Genomic DNA, 21,408 nt, shown 5'->3' with positions numbered 1-21,408 from the left:
AATGGCCTAGCTTTCCTTAGATGCAACCCACATTAGTCGTCTACCTCTCTTATGATAGTCGTCTATATCTCTTATGTACCTACTTACTGCTATACGGACAGAGGCATCAAGTGTAAAGAAACGTTCCTAAAGGTCTCGCTTTATCCGGCCATCAAAGTCGGGACCATAAGTTGGCGACCTCCGCGTTCACGGGTAAATATTGAGTGGCTGTCACTCTCAAGGTCGACAGTTGACAGACGCGCAAGGTTACTGTGTGCGGATGTCACGTGACGTACCACGTGACGCAGCTGCTCAGTATACGAGACGTTGCTAAACATACCCGGAGGAAGACTCATCACTGTGGATTCTGGGACAAAGGAGGACAAACTGTTGTCCAGCCTCGCAACATCTGAATACGTAGTCTACTTTACACTTTAAGTACGCGAATATCCACGTCCATCTTGCTCTTTGATATCATTCCATTCTAACAAAAATGTTCCAGTAAACTGCATTGCACTAAGAAGTGACAGAAGTGACAGGTGATTTGGAAAACGTGAGGTTGTGGCAGTGGCCGGGGAGCGTGGGAGCGGCGCTCGGCCTGCCCGGCCAGCACAGGAGCACTGCATCAGTTGGGCGCCAGGATCCTCGCCGCTCGCACACACACACACACACGGCATCAACCTCAGGTGAGGCACAACTTCTCTCCTCACTCTCAACACTCATAGTCTCATGCCTTAAGGGTAAATGACGAGAACTGGCTTGTGTTGATGGTGATTTATTGAAGATGTGTGTGGCAGTTACGACCTCCGGCACCGATAGCATCATCTTGCTGAAGCATTAGGGTTCTTGTGAACAGGCTAAGTAATGCAAGGGGCGCGAGCCGCGAAGTATATTGTTATATGGCTACGCATGTCTGGCGCCTCCGCCTGTTGACACATTACTTCAGCAGGACCTCTATTACTTTAACAGTCATTTGGTGCATGTTCCACAGTTACATATATATGTGAACGATGTTTAAATATCTGTTTTGTTATTTTGTCTTGTATTTGAGAGAGTCTAGTAATTATTCCAAGTTAAGAACAAAATTAACAATATATTTGAAAACTTATTTATATACACGTAAAGTAGGTCTTGCACGCACCTGCAACTCCTCTGAATCTGCACATCATTTGCATCTGCGACATCAATGCACCAAATGCACCTCAACCTACATGTTATACATCTGTTGATAACCATCCCTCCCTGCATACATAGACTTAGATTAATATATAGGTATATAATGATCTATTTTTTAATTTATAACACTGTGTTACAGCTTACAGAGTACATACATTAACGCAAAATAACTGTTTAAGCCTAATCCAGCTCTGCAGAGGTGGGAAGCGTTTACCGGATCAAACAGGCATTTCCTCTTTTGATCGCGACACTGAGAAACTGGCTGCTTTTAGGTCTCTGGTTTGCCTAATGAGTTCCTTCTCCCAAATCCTTCGGAAACTTGCGTGGACAAAGTTACGTTCGCCTTTGTGTTACTCACAGGGCCCCAACGTGCGAAGTGATTCGATGAAATATGTGTCCCCAAAATTTACCACGGAGTGCTGTTGGGGATTGGGTTAAGAGTCTGACGACTTTCAATTCTTTTGAACAGTCAGTGTGGTCTAGTGGGTTAAGTACTGGATACGCTAAGGCGCATGGAGCCCAGACTGTCTGGGTTCAAATCCTTCAGGGGTGAGGTGATTTCCTCTTGGCAGTCCCTATGTCCGCGACAAGCACACGTCTTAATCCGCAGCAGTCGATCTCCGCCTTGCTGCCCCTATCCACACTGTTCATAGGTGTATTTGCGGCGAGACAGATGCAGACGAATATGGACTGCATGGCCTGCACTGTGGAAAATCAGGCGGTTGGCACTCTAGACACGACTAAGTCAATGACATCATTAAAAGGAACCTTGCCTCTGTCCAGTGTCCAGCAGAGAGAGAGCCCGCAATCTATTGAACTGTAACTCTGCTAGCTTTGCCGACCGACCAGCTGGAATCACACTGCGCCCTTGGAAAGGTGACAGACAGTTGGCGTGGGACTATACTTGCGTATCCTTTCTGGTAACCACATACATCAACCTCTGTCGGCCAAGCAGGAGCCGCGGCGACACACAGAGAAAGAGACAAGTCAGCCAAGTACAGGGAAATAGACCACCGGTAAAACTTCTAAGTGTGGTGTGTGTCGGCTGAGACAGTAGGTGTGGTATGAGGTGGAAATTCTGCCTTGGTCTTGAGGATGATGTTGACCAAACCACAAACTAGAAAGTGAAGGGACGACGACGTTTCGGTCCGTCCTGGATCATTCTCAAGTCGATTGTGACTTGATCGACTTGAGAATGGTCCAGGACGGACCGAAACGTCGTCATCCCTTCTTTTTAGTGTATGGTTTGGTCAACATATTTCAGCCACGTTATTGTGACTCCTCGTCTGCATCTTAAGGATGATAATATGTGCCTAATTAGAGGACCATTCCGCCCTGTTATAGGTGAAATTAAAATATTACCTTGATGATATTTTCATATTTTACTGAAAGGAAGCGTACGTTGTAAATACTCTCCTAACTAAAGTTTATTTTAAGATTTGTTTAAAATCACAAATGTGCAAAACATTTTTGAAGTTCTAAAAACTCACTAATGAACATATGGAGTTGAATTATTTAGCGTCATCTTTAAGATGTGCTGAAAGTGGCAGAGTTAGTTAGTTTAGTTCATTTATTATGCACCCCATACCCATCTTGTGGGCGGTAGTGGAAAGGGTTACAGAGGCACATAATGGGCTCAGGGACTGAACCCCACAATTCATTTAGCTAAGCAAGTTACAATCTTGATGAACTAGTTACAAAATTCAATATAAGTCGTCACATCAACAATGGGTTCGAGATCGACCTCAAGTACAGGTTCTAAATTAAGCAACTGACATATGTGGAGAGCTAGTGTCACAATTGATATGTTTGTCCTGCACACCGCCCCCCATCCAGTGGGCAGCGGTGGATAGGTTACACCGCCCCCCATCCAGTGGGCAGCGGTGGATAGGTTACAATCACTCAGTTACTACCTACTGAAAGTGGAAGAGAAAGTCAATTATTGCAAATAGTAAGAGAACATGTTCGATTATACATATATGCATGTGTAAATATATTATTTCTTTGGTTAATGCATTAACTTTAGATCTCACGGTGCTACATAGTCTTCCCGGCTTGGTGCCTTCGTTTGATAATGATTTACTTTACATCTTATGACATAATACGTATTGTTTAGTGTCAATATGTAAATGTTTATCTGATTTGTGTTTTCTGTAGTGGAGCAATCAGAGGTAAGTGAAAGGGCTTGGAAATAGAGGTAGTATGTGTCCAGCGCTTTCTGATTGCCGCCTGCAACAATTAATCTTCTTTCCCAGGTGAGCAACCTGTCCTCTTTAAAAGAACGTCGCTTTTGGCCGTTTGCCCGTATGGCCGAATATGGACGTAATATGAAAATGAAAAAAAAAAAAAAATTTGGGATTTTTTTTCAACAATAGTAAATTAAGGGTCCTCTGATAGGTTAGGTAGGCAGGAAATTATCATAAAGTTTCAAAACGGTATGAAAAACGTTAAAAAGTTTCCTCTTCTAAGCTTGCCGAGTAAGGCAGACGACTCAAACAGAAAACGGAACAGTACGTCACTTTTGTGAGTCGATTTCATTTCAAATTACGTCCAGTCTCAGCGTGGCGCCTCAAAAGATTATATTTGATGGGAAAAATAGCCTCCTTGACGCGTGCGTCATCAAAATTTCATTAATTTAAACATATTTGCTTTTACTCTCATTTATCTTGCTGTACGTGTTGTATATATGTTTTCACTGTTTCTACGTTTTGATTTTGATATATATACGAATCTTAAATAATCGGTAAAATTAACTATAAATTATGGCAAAGGGTAAGAGAACATAGAGGTAATTGAGGAGCATCTCCACCCTCACTAGACGACGCCTAACTGGCGACTGGCAGCTCGCTCAGCGTTACCAATTCAATTTTCAGTTTTACATACAAAAATTGGACAAAAAATCTAAAAAAATATCATATAGTAGATAAGTTGATGTTCTTATTAGCAGTATCATGGCGGTTCACCGTCATTATAATGACCTCTTATGTGATGGTAGTGAAAGAGCACTAGGGCTCTGGCAGTGACAGGGTGAAAACAAGCACCCAGACGACAGGGAGAGTACTTTTTTTTTTTTTTTTTTTTTTTTTTTTTGAGATATATACAAGAGTTGTTACATTCTTGTACAGCCACTAGTACGCGTAGCGTTTCGGGCAAGTCCTTAATCCTATGGTCCCTGGAATACGATCCCCTGCCGCGAAGAATCGTTTTTTCATCCAAGTACACATTTTACTGTTGCGTTAAACAGAGGCTACAGTTAAGGAATTGCGCCCAGTAAATCCTCCCCGGCCAGGATACGAACCCATGACATAGCGCTCGCGGAACGCCAGGCGAGTGTCTTACCACTACACCACGGAGACTGCAAACTAGGGCCTGGACAGTGAAAGAGAGAGCACCAGGACCCAGGCTGTGACAGGGAGACACCAGGACCCGGGCTGTGACAGGGAGACACCAGGACCCGGGCTGTGACAGGGAGACACCAGGACCCGGGCTGTGACAGGGAGAGCACCAGGACCCGGGCTGTGACAGGGAGAGCACCAGGACCCGGGCTGTGACAGGGAGACACCAGGACCCGGGCTGTGACAGGGAGACACCAGGACCCGGGCTGTGACAGGGAGACACCAGGACCCGGGCTGTGACAAGGAGAGCACCAGGACCCGAGCTATGACAGGGAGACACCAGGACCCGGGCTGTGACAGGGAGACACCAGGACCCGGGCTGTGACAGGGAGAGCACCAGGACCCGGGCTGTGACAGGGAGAGCACCAGGACCCGGGCTGTGACAGGAAGGCACCAGGACCCGGCTGTGACAGGAAGGCACCAGGACCCGGGCTGTGACAGTGAGAGCACCAGGACCCAGGCTGTGACAAGGAGAGCACCAGGACCCGGGCTGTGACAAGGAGAGCACCAGGACCCGGGCTGTGACAAGGAGAGCACCAGGACCCGGGCTGTGACAAGGAGAGCACCAGGACCCGGGCTGTGACAAGGAGAGCACCAGGACCTGAGCTGTGACAGGGAGAGCACCAGGACCCGGGCTGTGACAAGGAGAGCACCAGGACCCGGGCTGTGACAAGGAGAGCACCAGGACCCGGGTTGTGACAAGGAGAGCACCAGGACCCGGGCTGTGACAAGGAGAGCACCAGGACCCGGGCTGTGACAAGGAGAGCACCAGGACCCGGGCTGTGACAACGAGAGCACCAGGACCCGGGTTGTGACAAGGAGAGCACCAGGACCCGGGCTGTGACAAGGAGAGCACCAGGACCCGGGCTGTGACAAGGAGAGCACCAGGACCCGGGCTGTGACAAGGAGAGCACCAGAACCCGGGCTGTGACAAGGAGAGCACCAGGACCCGGGCTGTGACAAGGAGAGCACCAGGACCCGGGCTGTGACAAGGAGAGCACCAGGACCCGAGCTGTGACAGGGAGAGCACCAGGACCAACATGAGGACATTGGCAGTGATATGGAGTGGTTTACATGGATACCATTCGTTCACTAGTTGATTATGCAGTGCCTGCCTTAATCACTGTTTCTCCTACCCAAATGCCACATTTTGTTGATATTCAAAAGAATGCAATACGAGTCATAACAGGGGCTCCCAGATGGACTAATATACTCAGCTTAAAAAAAGGAAATCCAACTGTTGAAATATGGATACCATGTCTTGCTGAGTCCATGCTGACAAGATATTGGCTTGACCAGGAAACAGTTCAATTAAAGATATAATCTATGTAGACCTAACACGGGAAAGGTAGCATCAGGTGTACTTACTGCAGTAAACACTATTAATATTTTCAAGATCACAAATACAATCACTGAGAGTAGTGTCGACGAACTAGATGCAGATTTCATAATGCAGCCACGGTGGGAATCTTTGCCAGCATATTATAAAATTACGGTTCTTCTAGGAAACTGGAATCAGACTAACACGACGCATTATTGAACAGGTGAATAGTGAAGCAAACTAGGAGTGTGACAGCTTCACGTACTTCACAAACAGATCAGTTGATCAGGAGCTTCAGTTAAGATAAAAAATTGTATAGATAGAAGGAGAATCTTAAACGAATGCTCCACTTTACAGACTTGGTATCCATCCAAATGGCTTTGTTCTTGGTGAACTCCCACAACACGTCATCATGCGTACAGATTCGAGAACTACCATTAAACTTTACAACAAGAGAACTTATATGCCAACGTCCATTTGACCAGAAATGTTGTAGTATTAACGCAAACACTCAAACGTCAAGGTCGTCGAATAAGTATAAAATGAATGCTAAGTCATAACTGTAAAACTTGCAACTGAGTAGAAGAATATAGACACTTACATACCTCAGAGTTTAGCACATATTTAGAAAATAATTCAAGATTGAGCAACGCAAGATGTCCAGAAAGAGCTGCTGGAAGAGAACGAGAAATTCAAGCAGCTGTGAACCACCTTTTTATGCAAGATAACACGTGGGAATCGTGTTAGAACAGAAGTGTAGAAGACGTGAAGAACAGAAGTGTACTAACACCGTAATAGGCTTGGAAACCAATGTGGATAGGTAACAACCACCTGAACCTGGGCAGTGACAGGGAGAGCACCTGAACCTGGGCAGTGACAGGGAGAGCACCTGAACCTGGGCAGTGACAGGGAGAGCACCTGAACCTGGGAAGTGACAGGGAGAGCACCTGAACCTGGGCAGTGACAGGGAGAGCACCTGAACCTGGGCAGTGACAGGGAGAGCACCTGAACCTGGGCAGTGACAGGGAGAGCACCTGAACCTGGGAAGTGACAGGGAGAGCACCTGAACCTGGGCAGTGACAGGGAGAGCACCTGAACCTGGGCAGTGACAGGGAGAGCACCTAGATAACGATAGGAGGGAGCGTTATAGCCCAAGCAGACCGGAGCACACCCTAGGCCGTGATAGCCTGATATTAGCACCTTATAAGCCTTGTCCCACTAGCCTAGTGAGTGCTTTTGGCTCTGGTTCGCTTAGTGGATATATGTGAATCGTGGCGTGTCTTGGATAATGTGCCTACTGGTATTTATATATGACCTTGACGGCCAGCTGGCTGTGGCGCCCTGCACGCTTGCTGTACAGGGTAGATACCAGCTGTTCTTGTTGTGTTCTTAGTCTTGTGTATGCCTGTGTATCATCCCAGGTGTAGACATCATCCTCTTTAGGACAAGAGTTAAGAAATGTAACTGTTACTGGCAACTGCGTTGATTTGTAACGTGTTTATGACAGGTATTTTACACTTTAACACACAGCACTTAGTGAAAAATGAATGTATTCCCAGTGGGATACTTGCAGTCGACACCGTTGTGATGGCTGTGTGGGGGTGACCCAGTGGCCAACCTTCCCGCCTCCTCCTCACCACCAAGTCGCCTCGTCTCGTTACATATCATGGAATAATTATAGAGAACGCGAGTGTCAAGTTCTCTAGATTGCTTGCCAACAACCCTGCCCAGCCTTGCTTAACCCTGCGGCCTTGCCTCCCGGCCACCTCACTTTTTATGGCAATTGGGTTGCTTGCTATTGGTTCGAACGGTTATGGTTAACCAACATCACTTCAAATTAGAATGGCCGGCTCAGAAAATATTAGGGATGGCGTTCCTCCTCTCTCACATGGACCCCTCCACGTCAGTCACCACGACTACCCTACACTGACTCCTTTGTACACCACAACTTTCGGTAGTCTTTCCAGGCCTTAATGTGGGACATGACACAAGAAATCCCATGTTAATAATTTACTAGAACTCGCAGGGCGTAGTCATTGCTACGATCAGGTTGTCTAATGGTATGGGAACAAGGCGTTTAGAGAAGGAAGGAGATATCAGGGGAAAGCGCCAAGCCATTACGACTCTATAGCACTGGGAAGGGGTCAGGATAAGGATTTGGGATGGGACGGGGAGGAAGTAAAGTTGCTCAACCACTTGGAATGTCGAGGATTGAACGCCGACCTGCATGAAGCGAGACTGTCGCTCTACCGTCAAGCCCAAGGCGTTTAGAGAGCAATTGAATGATTTATAAATAAATCTGATTGGAGCTGATTTATTTATGTTATTTATTTAGTAAACCAGAGTGCATAAAGTTTATCCGTTGAGCGAGACCTTCGGATGTTACGGCCCTGCCGGGGACACGATTATTTGGGAATATGTGAGCTACTGGCTATGTTTTAGACTTCGTAATTATTAACTTAACATTACATAGCCAGCAGGATTATTAATTTATGTGGTATTTATCTTGTAATTAGCAAAGTTGACTTAAAGGACAGGACGGTTGCTGAACCAGAGTATTTTTTTTTAACGCTGCCGGGAGGCATGTGAAAAAATTCAATTGAAGCTAAAGCGAGTTATGGGGAGGTGCATCGCTTTGAGTTGCAACCTTAAATATCAGTAAGTCATGTTCGTGTATACCACCGTTTCTAGTTGTATTTAGTGTTACTATTGTAAATGCTACTCATTGATCCCTCTATGTTTATATAGCGTTCTCTATGAGAGGATCAGGTGTGTTTGTACTTTTTTTGGCAAGGCTATAACGGTTTTCCATAGTGCTTTATTCAGACGATGAGTCACAATAACGTGGCTGAAGATATGATGACCAAACCATTCATCAGAAGATGAGGAGACGACCATGTTTCGGTCCGTTGTTATATAGATAATGGTCCAGGGCGAACCGGTACATCATCGTCTCCTCATCTTGTGGTGTGTGGTGTGCTCATCATACTGCTTATTGCTTGTTTAGTATGTGCCTATGTAAGTCCATGCTACTATTACAATTAGAGTAAAGGACAGTGAAGAACTTCCATCAACCAGAACTTTGTTACAAGGGTGTTGGGAATAGTTGTAATAAATAGTTATTGTTACTTCTCTTTCACTTATCCAGTGGGCCTGGTTAGGCTTCCATCATATCGCTAATATAACAAGACATATTGTGACGTTCACTATGCGAACAAACTTGAATGGTTCCCAAGCCAGTATGCAACTGAAAACTCCACACCCCAGAAGGATTCGAACCCAGGCAGCCAGGAATCCCCTGCCCAGCGTAATAGTCGTGTTGATACAATTCGTCCTCCGAGAATGATACAACACAGAAATTATTTGGGCAAAAGTGAAAATTAACTGCTGTAGTTAACAACGTTCACGTGTTTATGAGAACGGACTGTTGTCAATGAGGACTGGCTGTTATACTAATGAGTACTGGTTACGTTCAAGTATTACAAGAAGCGTGCTTTGGAGGTTATATCTTGAGTTGATTTCGGGGCTTTTTTAGTGTCCCCGCGGCCCGGTCCTTGACCAGGCCTCCACCCCCAAAGGAAGCAGCCCGTGACAGCTGACTAACTCCCAGGTACCTATTTACTGCTAGGTAATAGGGGCATAGGGTGAAAGAAACTCTGCCCATCGTTTCTCGCTTGCGCCCGGGATCGAACCCGAGACCACAGGATCACAAGTCCAGTGTGCTGTCCGCTCCCCGACCAGCTCCCCATCGACCAGCTCCCTAATTGTGGAGAGCACAACAATTATGCCAAAACCAAATATTTTATTTTTTTAGAAATATTTCTCCTGTAGTGACCCTGCAGCAAAAGACCTTCCGCCTGGCTTGCACAAAAGAAATCTATTATGAAACGTATTAATTTTTTAATCCGATTGGTTTTCATAATGATCCTAGCCAAGTCATCTGGTTTATATGATTTTTTAACAAAAGTATTTATCCCCCTAGATATTGCTATACTATTTATTCTACACAAGGAAGTGAATGAAGTAGGTTGAATATTAATAGAAATATGATTTACCCGACCGGTGATAAGTCAACGCTCACACTACACCTGGCGAAGCCATCGTTGGTGACGGGGAGCAAGTTATGTGGAGCCCAGGCCCACCATTCGAGACGGAGTCGCACTCTCCTAATACGGCGCCTTGACTCACTCGCCTAAAATGTCTGGCAGAGCCAGCTCATCCTTAAGCCGCCATCTTCACAATATTGGCCAACTGCTTGGTAATCCAGCAGGCGCTTCACCTGTTTATGACTGAAAAACAGCCTGTCCTCAGGCTAGGTTCCCTTGGCATAGTCGATGCGAGCGTCCTTAAAGCCTCATCCACTTAGTTAATATACAAACAAATACAAAACGATTCAAAGAACCTAACCTATTCTAGGCCTACTTATACACAAAATCCTGATATGTAATAATATTTACTTACATATGAGAATATGTACTTTTTAATTACACACTATGGAAAACAATTGAGTGAGCATTTCGATAAAACAGGCGGGACGATCATAGCCTCAGATCTAGTTGGCTAGGACGGTCGGGCCAAGGCCATAGTTTCCCCGATGTGCTAGGTGTACACTCATACTGTCATGATGTGTTAGGTGTACACTTATACTGCCATGATGTGCTAGGTGTACACACATACCGTCATGATGTGCTAGGTGTACACTTATACTGCCATGATGTGCTAGGTGTACACACATACCGTCATGATGTGCTAGGTGTACACACATACTGTCATGATGTGTTAGGTGTACACTCATACTGTCATGATGTGTTAGGTGTACACACATACCGTCATGATGTGCTAGGTGTACACACATACTGTCATGATGTGTTAGGTATACACTCATACTGTCATGATGTGTTAGGTGTACACTCATACTGTCATGATGTGTCAGGTGTACACTTATACTGTCATGATGTGTTAGGTGTACACTTATACTGTCATGATGTGTTAGGTGTACACTCATACTGTCATGATGTGTTAGGTGTACACTCATACTGTCATGATGTGTTAGGTGTACACTTATACTGTCATGATGTGTTAGGTGTACACACACAGTCATGATGTGCTAGGTTTACACTCATACCGTCATGATGTACTGGGTGTACACACATACTAATGAGTGTACTGGGTGTACACACACACAATAATGACTGTACTGGGTGTACATCATAGTTTCCAATCGTCATGTACACCAGTTCATCAGCAACACCTGTTCTTTTCCTAAGGTGCACATATGTGCTCTGTACAACTCTGTACAACCTGTACAACTCTGTAAAACCTGTACAACTCTGTACAACCTGTACAACCTGTACAACTCTGTACAACTTGAACAACTCTGTACAACTCTGTACAACCTGTACAAGTCTTTACCACCTGTACAACCTGTACAACTCTGTACAACCTGTACAACTCTGTACCACCTGTACAACTCTGTACCACCTGTACAACTCTGTACAACTCTGTACAACTCTGTACAACCTCTACAACCTGTACAACTCTGTATCACCTGTACAACCTGTACAACTCTGTACAACTCTGTACAACTCTGTACAACCTCTACAACCTGTACAACTCTGTATCACCTGTACAACCTGTACAACTCTGTACAACCTGTGCAACCTGTACAACTTTGTACAACCTGTACAACTCTGTACAACCTGTACAACTCTGTACAACCTGTACAACCTGTACAACTGTACAACTCTGTACAACTCTGTACAACTGTACAACTCTGTACAACCTGTACAACTCTGTACAACCTGTACAACTCTGTACAACCTGTACAACTCTGTACAACCTGTACAACTCTGTACAACTCTGTACAACTTGAACAACTCTGTACAACCTGTACAACTCTGTACAACCTGTACAACTCTGTACAACCTGTACAACTCTGTACAACCTGTACAACTCTGTACAACCTGTACAACTCTGTACAACTCAGCTTGTGTTTCCTCGGGATCACATCTGCTGCCCAGCACCCTTGACCTGTAAGATCTTCCATACATTACCTGTAAGATCTTCCATACATTACCTGTAAGATCTTCCATACCATTACCTATAAGATCTTCCATATCATTACCTGTACGATCTTCCATACCTTTACCTGTAAGATCTTCCATACCTTTACCTGTAAGATCTTCCATACCTTTCCCTGTAAGATCTTTCATAACTCTACATGTAAGATCTTCCATACCATTACCTGTAAGATAGCCGCAAGAGCTGAGACTATCAAATATAGCCTATCGTAAGTTTTGCTGGCGATAGCAACCCGTTCTCGCACTTTCTTACAGTCAATATTGACTTATTAAATACGTGCATATGTGACATATTAAACATACTAGTTTACCTTGAAAAGCTTCATAGAAAACACCGACCTTACCTAACCTTCTTAGTATGTTAAGATAAGCATCTTATTGCTTCGTAATTACAATTATTACTTAACCTATACCTATAATAGGTTAAGTAATAATTGTAATTACGAAGCAATACAACCTTCAATAAGATAAGATAAGCAATACGATAAGATAAGGTGCAATAAGATAAGTATCTTATTGCTTCGTAATTACAATTATAACTTAACCTATACCTATAATAGGTTAAGTAATAATTGTAATTACGAAGCAATAAGATGCTTATCTTAACATACTAAGAAGGTTAGATAAGGTCGGTGTTTTCTATGAAGCTTTTCAAGGTAAACTAGTATGTTTAGTATGTCACATATGCAAGTATTTAATAAGTCAATATTGACTGTAAGAAAGTGCGAGAACGGGTTGGCGATAGACACCATACACCAGGATTCCGACTTCTGGAAAAAAAAAACTAATTCACTGAACTAGGAAATATTTCTAAATATTGTGATTTCACTCGGAATATTTTCTCCGTGTGAATATGTACATTAATCACATATGATTCTGCTTTGCCTCGGGAGAAGGGGAGGGCATTATTAGGAAGAAAACGCCAAGCCATTGCGACTATATAGCACTTGGACGGGATCAGGATAAAGGTATGCGATGGGACGGGGGGAAGGAATGGTGCCCAACCACTTAGACGGTCGGGGATTGAACGCCGGCCTGCAGGAAGCAAGACAGTCGCTCTACCGTTCAGCACGAGGTACAATGATACAGGGGTTATGATGACGGGGTCATTTGGTAATTAGCATCTACATAGTCCTAATGACTGAGCACTTTCTTCTGGTAATTACTTTACCTTACCTTGGCAACAAGCAAGAGGAGTCAAGGTTATAAGAGAGAAGACAAGGGTCAAGAGAGAAGACTATAATGGAGATAGTGTCTTATCAGTGTGGATTCTACTACGGTCTTGACAAAGTCCTCACAGGCGTGACGTCACTTGCAGGCTACTCCCAACCTGGTATCTCTTCTGATAAGATGATTCCCGTAAGAATATATCGCTAGGACTAGGGACAGCCTGGCAAAGTACTTTTCCTTAACATTCGCGGACTTTCTCTTAATTTTCTCTTCTATAAAACATTAATCTCAGTATGACCTGCTTTCGTTTTCCCTCGCTGCGGGAGTTGGACCTGTGTCACTGGTCTCGTGTGCTGTGATGACCAAGCTCAGTGGTTTCGTCAGGGGGGACTCTTCCACACCACCAGTTGCCACTTCTAACTTGTATTTGTTTACTTTTACAAGCATAGAAAATGACATTTAAATTATCAAATCATATTTTAGGATTATAATGTTCCCCCATAAGGATTACCTATAGTAATCTTCCACTGATCTTGAGAGAGCGATAGCAACCTCCAGCTTATAGAAACAAATACCTATTTGATATTCCATGAGTACAACTTTTCAGCTAATCAAACTAGAAATCCTCTATAAATCAAGGGACCCAAAATGTGGAATGACCTTCCCAATCATGCCAAAGGCTGTACCTCTCTCAACCAGTTTAAGATAAAAACTAAGTACTATCTAATAAACTCCACTTTAGGTATTTAGGTATTGTATGTACTAGCTCTATCTTTAAATCCAACATTATGTTTGTAACTCATATTCAATATGAGTTATTGAATGAAAATTATGTTATGAGTTAAGAATAAAAATCTTCATCTTCATCTTAATCTTAATCTTATATCTGCTTAATGATCAACTCAAACTTTTAACCTGCACCTCTGGTCAGATCAACGATCTCGGACTCGAAAAATCTTTCATCTCCTTTCTGTCTACTGCCTTCTCCACCCTATAATTATCATCAGTTATACTCTCTCTGTCATTTACATCCTGATATAACCTCGTTGCTGTGTCTGTATATTTCATGCATTTATTGTCAGTAGTATTTTATTTGTTTATAAATTGTCTATTTGTTAATGGTTTCTTTATTTATTTATTGGTTTATTAGGATATTTACATATGTAAATATTTATGTATTTCATATTTATTTACAAGCTCATTATAATTTTTGTAATTTTAAAAATCTATATATTGTTCATCTGGAATCTGGCACCCTTAAGAATATTTTAATTCAAACTTCCAATTTCCTGGGTGCTTGTGATGACAGCTGGTCGTGACAATGCCTCGCTACGCCTACCAGAAGCCCGCCTCAAGGGTCTACAGCTACAGCTACATCCCAAGCTACGACACGGAACTAACTCACTCCCTCGACAGTAAACTGAAGGCTATTGAAGAGGAAACTGCCCGCGTCTCCCCAGCCCCAGAGGAGGTGAGTCGAGCGGGCAGACTCCCCGCTCAGGGACCGGCCACTAGTACTAGGCTAGCCGCTAGTACCAGACCGGCCGCTAGTACTGGGCTAGCTGCTAGTACCAGCCTGGCCACATTGTTAGGTGATGATACCCGTTCTAGTCATATAAATTGCTAACCATCATTTCATGGATAATACCATTTCATTCACTTGAACCATAGGAGCCTCATACCGCAGACTATGTAAGTAGCAGCCCGCAGCTCTACCAACTCCCGTTAATAGGAAGATTCCATAGACACCTATCTGGTGTCCAATGGGACCTTTGGGCCTTCTCTGGGGTGTCACTTTGGCATGAAGGTGTTAGGTGGTCCACGTCCTAGTTATATAAATTGCTAACCACCATATCGTGAATAATACCTTTTCATTCACTTGGAGCTTTAGACTTGAACTCTGGTACTAGATAATGTTGTTAATTTGGTAGTTTTGACATGGATTGTCATGCCCTACATATATGGTCTTGCATTTTTCAACATTAAAAACCATTTGCCAGTCTTTTTGCCATTTGTGGAGTTCATGTAGATCTCTTTGTAAGGCCTCATTATCCGTTTTTCTTCCCACTTTACCATAAATCTTAGTGTCATCTGCAAGTCTGATGATGTGATTTGTAATATTCTCATCTATGTCATCGATGTATATGACAAAAAGGGTTGGCCCCAAAATGTCCCTTGCGGTACCCGACTCACCACATTTCTCCAGCCAAATTCCTTCGGTGTAACACGACCCTTTGTTTTCTTTGTTTTAACCATTGTTTCATCCATCCCAGTATTCTACTATTTATTCCATGTGCCTGTAATTTCCTTGCTAGTCTTTTATGTGATACCTTATCAAAAGTTTTAGCAAAGTCCGTGTAAACTACATCTACCGGAAATCTCCCTGTCTGAATAGCTGGTTATAGTTTCATAAAATGCGAGCAGATTTGTAAGTCAGGATGTATATTTAACAAATCCATGATGCTTTGATTATATTAAATTGTTCACTGCGAGATGGTGAATGATTCCCTCCCTTAAGATTCTCTCCATGAGCTTACAGGTGTGTGATATCAAGCTGATCGGACGATAGTTTTCTGCCGAGCTCTTTCTGCATTTTTATGAAAATGCGGGTAACATTTGCATATTTCCAATCTAGGGGAAATATCCCTTGATCCAGCATTTCAGTGGTAGGTATAGTACATCTACCAGTTCCTTTACGACTTTGGATTGGATTCCTTCAATCCAAAGGATTGGATTGGATTTATCCTCATCTTTTAAGGGTCCTACCGAGCCCTTTGTTTTGGTTTTACTTCTTATATAGGCATAGAACGACTTTGGATCTTTATGATTTGGGCAAGTTTTCTTTTGTAGTTTCGTTTGGCTGATCAGATTTCCGAGTGGCTGAATTTAATATCCTTTTATATAACTGGAAATCTATGATGTTCATCGTGGATTTATATCTTCTCCAGAGGTTCCACTTAGTTATCAAAGCTCCTTTTATTACCTGTGTCATCCATCTAGTTCCCTTTTCTTTTTCCCTTTTGGCACAAATTTTTTAACAAATTCAGCAATGACCATCTTGAAATTTTCCCATGATGCTTCCATGCCATGTTCACCTATCAGCTTCCACCAGGATGTGTTTTGCAATTGCTCGTCCTGCTTAGCTCTGATCTATTCTTGTGAGCCTTCTAGCCGCGTGCAGAATGTGCTTGGTAGTTGCTGTATTAGGCACATCGTGAAATATTGAAATAGCCGCAGAGACGTAGTTCACAGCTCCGGTTTCACACTGCCTTCCTTGAGTGAACTGTTGTGTAGGCTTATTACACGACACGCGTGCCGGAAAATGACTAATTTAATACAATTTTGTCAATTCTTTATTCGGTAATAATCACGTTATAATAAGTAGTGGCAGAAATCACATTAGCATTAATCATTAACATTAAAGCATAATATATTTGAGGCGAGTATGACATTCTTGGCTATAACAGCGATAATGTCAGTTACATGAGTAGTAATACAAAACTTTTACAGCTCAGCGGTGAACAGGCATCACAGATCAATTTCTACAACCGCACAATCTTCTCATTACGTTTATTTTTTTATTCACAACAAACTAACTCTTATTTTTCAAACGTGATAATTGTAGTGTATTTTATTCAGCGCATATCTATAAAATTCGGGAATTGTGCAAACGTTAAATTTTCCAATAATTATTACTTTAGTTGCACTAATTACGTCTTGTTGAACTTAATTTATATGTGCATATGGTATGATAGGCTAGTGATGCAGCATTATCAGTTTTCCGTAATCAAATATCGGCTTTAATTCTTAGCCTTCGTTTAGTTATTAACGTTCGCACTGATCGCTAATCAGTGTTCATTATGCAAGATGTTATGACAAACTATCTTACGGTGCCAATTTTCGTTATTATGGAAATTTATGTTTAACTCTAAACCATCCGGTCATCTACAAATCCCTGGAATCAGGAAACAGGAAGGAGGGTTCCTGCAAATAACCCAGCCCGTCTTCCTAAGGTTTCCCAACGTCAAGAAACAGTCGTACTAAAGTGCCCTTATCCTAACCTACAGAAATGGTTAGGATAAGAAATGAAACGGAAAATGGGACAGTATGTCAATTTCGCGAGCTGCATTCCACTTTCTAGTACGACGATTAGGTAGAGTATACGTCAAAATGTGACGTTCTATTAGGAGGACGGGTAGCAACCACCTGTGATAACACCCCTTGGCAAGACAAGGAGCAGAGGTCGCGCTATATTTATGTGTTCTAGTTTAGTCAGCCATCAGAGTGGGGGAGGCTACAAGGCTGAGTGTCATGCACCCCTGCACACAAGACTTCCTTCTGAGTATTGTTCTTGGAATGATTATAGATTTAGATACCAGAGTCCATTTTCTGTGTGGTCCTTGTGTAGTTAGATATCAAGCCCCACTTGCACCATACCTCCTTGAGTTATGTGTAGACCCATCAAACTATGCGTACTAGAGACTTTCTGCATGATATGAAGGATTTGGGGAAAAACAGTATATTTTACTTCATCAGAGTATACAGAGTATAGAGTACAGAGTATATATTATTCTTGTTATTATTTTATTATGTGTGCTGCTTAGTTTACATGTTTACTATATATTAATGAACATGACATTTAAATGAGGATTTCATTCATTGTAATTGGATAAACATAATTGATTATGAAATTACTTCTGTGGTATTCGCATTGGCGAGGATGTTATTGAACAAGAAGTTTAATTAACACGGGATAACCCACAAGCACATTTTTAGATGTCAATAAATTATTATGAATGAGCAAATGGTCTTTATAGTTAAAATATGCTCATAATGTGTCCCTGATCCTAGTAGTCTGATGAGTAGTTTATAGACGTGCCCGTGTGAGACCCCCCCCCCCCAACTGATGGTAGCTCTCCCGCATGTCCGTGTGTCTCACGTCTATCCTTCTCCTCTCCTCTATCCCCAGAGCCCTAAAACATTCCCCACGGACGAAAGCATCTACACCAAGCGAGCAAGCAGCGTTCCCCCTCTCTCAAGGATCCCGGACTACGTCTCCTACGATATTCTGCCACTTACGGCAGCAGAATATCCACTGATCACCGCTAGAGCCCCGCTGACGTACCAGAAGACCATCTACTTCCCTCGCCGCCACCATTATGTGGACGAGGTAATGCCTCTCCTTCCGGGGTCCTTAAGGCTCCAGGGACGAGAATTCTCCAACCTGGTGCCCTACGGTCTCTTGGGCTGAGTCTCGGGTCTAAGGGCACTGGTGCAGTAATTACGTTGCCTTTCTTTTACCCTGGTACGCCCAAGACTGGACGTAGCATAGGGGAGGAGGAAATGTTCCAGCGTTGTTCACCATATTAGATTTGTCACTGTGTAGGTCAAAATATTTACTCATAGTCCTGCCAATAAGAGAACACACATTTTGGTCCACTTTAAGAATGACCACTTAAATCACTTAACTTAAATCACTTAAATGACAGTATTTTAAAGTAAAGGATAACTTTCAGGTTTCATTATACAGTAAATTTATTGCACTTGCATTCTGTAACGTCAGATACTTCACCCAAGTTCCTGACAACGTTCTCTAAAATCTTCTGCAGTATTCACTGATTTATCTTTCACGTTAAGGCAACGTTCGCGTGTGCAGTTTTCATAACATATCTTTATGTTAACATTTAATGATCGCAACGTATTTGTAACATAACTATTTTGTATAACCATATAAATATTCAGGACAATTCACACGCAACATCGCTAGATCAGAGGAATATGGTCTTGAAATTTTATTTGTGTGAAGTTAATATTGATATTTTATTGATGGAAAGTTACAGAACATCGATGTCAGTTATAATCGCACATTTAACACAACACCTTAGACCTACTTGATATTCTCTAGCATCTTACATGGGAATGTTTGGCTCTCTTGGCAGCTAAGGAGGCTGGACCCCATCTGGTACCGCCACCCGTGGGACTGGGATTGCATCTGGATTCCACCCCACGAGACCACGGTGGTCCCTCATTTCGGCGTGGGTGGAGCTTACGATCTCATTCTACGCTACCTACGCATGAAACCCCGCGGATATTATATTTTCCCTCATTAAAAGCTTTCCTGGCATCAAAGAAATACAGCTGTCTGGGGAGAATCTCCTTAATCTTGCAACCGTCCGTTGGGAACACCTCTTGGCCAGGCAACCATCCAACTGTAGATTAGTGTCGTCTAAGGCGAGTGTTAACGCGTGCATGGTCTTGTCTGCAGGTGAAGCAACCGGGATACCAGCCCATATGGATGAAACACCCGTACCGTCTGCCCGTCGAGGACATCAAGGTCCCTCCCCACGAGAGCTCCATCTGGCCCGAAGGCGTCCCTCACTTCAATCTCGTGTCTTCGTATGACCTCATGATTGACTATCTGGGCCTACGAAGGCCTTGTCTTCTCTGTTGACATTCTAGGCCACCGAGGCCGTACACTCAGCTTCCACGTCGCTATCATCATGATGTTAGAAGCATCTTGGTCCTCACCAGAGTCAAGTAGGAGATTCTCCAGTAGTAGCAGCGTTCGTCAGACATAACGAGAGCCGTGACGCGGCGCCTCCATGAGAACGACAATGTCTCATCTTTCTCATGCATTTGTCCGTCCGTTTTTGTTTCCTAATTGTGAATGATGTTACAGTGTCCTCTTCCTCTTGGCTCAATAACATATTCATTGGACATATTATATTTTATTGTGTATTTTATAAGAAGCCAAACTTTGAAATTATATATATATATATATAAATATATAAAAATACATATATATTTTTGAGTATTGTTATAATAATGTTGTAAATCAAAGTATGATATTAATTTTATCTTCTGTGAATTATTTCCTATTACAAATTTCTTGACGTGTGAGTTGTGTGTTGTGAGTACTATGAAGACCCACGCGTCGTCTGAGAGTACCCGCGCGCCTCCTCACCCTCGCTAACCCCACCTCACAGCTTTAACTAAAATAATATACATGTAGCTCTTGTATTTTGCGTTTGATTTTCCTTGATAATTCTTCCACAGCGACTACAATGATTAGAAAAACAGTTGAAGAATGGGACACACTAGTGAACATTCTGCATCTACATCCGCCACCAAGAAAACATTGTTAAAATAAGACTAAAACCAGTGCGCTAAAACAGAAGCGAAAAAGAAACAGGGGAAAAGGAGGAAACCCCACCTACATTTAAAAAATTTGACCCAAATATCACAGTAAAAAGGTTATCGTGAATAACCGAACTAAATTTTGGGCTCACTATAGCCCGTGCTACATGGACATTTCGTTCTGAGTAGCTAAATCTAAAACAACAACAGCAACTTGATGATTCCCCAGATAACGTAGCAACGCTGGAAGGCAGTTATTAAAAGGAAAAATAAAAAATCGATTTTTTGCCAACTACAAATATTGCAAAGATAATGCAATATTAATATTCGACAGCTGGAACACGTTCTTCATAAGCATGCATGGGATGGGATGGTGTATGCAGAAATGGGATGTCAAATTTGGCGGACTCAATACAGGAGGTAATGTGTATGATTTTGAATTATTAAAAGCTAGAGTTCTGAGTATGTCGGAAGGAAATGAGGAGCAATACCGTATGGAATTGATATTGCATTCGATATTGTTTGAAATTAAAGTTTACTATACAAATGCAAAAGTGTTAGGAATAAGATGGATGGCCTTTGATGCATGAGCAGAAACACAGCCATAGTTACACTCAGAGTAGTAGACACATGGAATGTATTAGGAAGTGATGTGGTGGAGGCTGACTCCATACACAGTTTCAAGTGTAGATATGATAGAGCCCAGTAGGCTCAGAAATCTGTACACCAGTTGATTGACAGTTGAGAGACAGGACCAAAGAGCCCGAGCTCAAACCCCGCAAGCACAACTAGGTAAGTGCAACTAGTCAACTAGGTAAGTACTCATTGAAATGTGATTGAATATCGAATCGAGGGACCGTCAACCTAAGAATCATATTAGGGGATTTAAGCTCCTTCACACTGATACGACAATTATAAGAGAGGTTAGAGATGGAGTCTATAACAGGTATCAAGATGCTTAGGCTAACCCACCCTACCCTCTACACTGATCCTACAAGCCTTCTTGATCGAGGGTCAGTATTCCTCAAAATGGATTTCCAAAACTGAACTGATGTTTATGATCGCTACCATGAGAGAGGCAACAATGGCACTCATCTGCACCATGGCAGCTCATCCCTTTCCAAATTACTATACGGTAGAGCGACGGTCT

At 42.8% G+C, this 21,408-nt stretch overlaps 1 protein-coding gene across 4 annotated transcripts; it reads left to right on the top strand.

The window, feature by feature from the left end:
• The first annotated feature begins 479 nt into the window (after window positions 1–479).
• LOC123759709 (uncharacterized) lies at window positions 480–20,141 on the top strand. 4 transcript variants are annotated; one of them, XM_045744952.2, is made up of 4 exons: window positions 480–665; window positions 14,431–14,592; window positions 18,091–18,291; window positions 19,061–19,467. In XM_045744952.2, the coding sequence occupies exons 2-4, from the start codon at window positions 14,443–14,445 to the stop codon at window positions 19,229–19,231; spliced, it is 522 nt and encodes a 173-aa protein (XP_045600908.1). In that variant the 5' UTR covers window positions 480–665; window positions 14,431–14,442; the 3' UTR covers window positions 19,232–19,467. The 4 variants fall into 4 exon arrangements, 3 of the variants coding, with proteins under 3 accessions (XP_045600908.1, XP_045600906.1, XP_045600907.1); XM_045744950.2 differs by having other exon boundaries at window positions 502–665; window positions 19,387–20,141; XM_045744951.2 differs by lacking the exon at window positions 480–665 and adding an exon at window positions 722–840 and having other exon boundaries at window positions 19,387–20,141.
• Window positions 20,142–21,408: the final 1,267 nt, after the last annotated feature.

Source organism: Procambarus clarkii, chromosome 8 (genome assembly GCF_040958095.1).
Source record: "Procambarus clarkii isolate CNS0578487 chromosome 8, FALCON_Pclarkii_2.0, whole genome shotgun sequence".
NCBI classification, from domain to species: domain Eukaryota; kingdom Metazoa; phylum Arthropoda; class Malacostraca; order Decapoda; family Cambaridae; genus Procambarus; species Procambarus clarkii.
The sequence above is the reverse complement of the archived record's forward strand: the minus strand, read 5'-3'. Positions and strand labels throughout refer to the sequence as shown.

Coding starts and splice junctions, on each gene's coding strand:
- LOC123759709 (XM_045744950.2), top strand. CDS start 14,443: ATGCCTCGCTACGCCTACCAGAAGCCCGCCTCAAGGGTCTACAGCTAC. Junction 14,593..18,090: donor TCTCCCCAGCCCCAGAGGAG/GTGAGTCGAGCG, acceptor CTCTATCCCCAG/AGCCCTAAAACATTCCCCAC. Junction 18,292..19,386: donor GCCACCATTATGTGGACGAG/GTAATGCCTCTC, acceptor TCTTGTCTGCAG/GTGAAGCAACCGGGATACCA.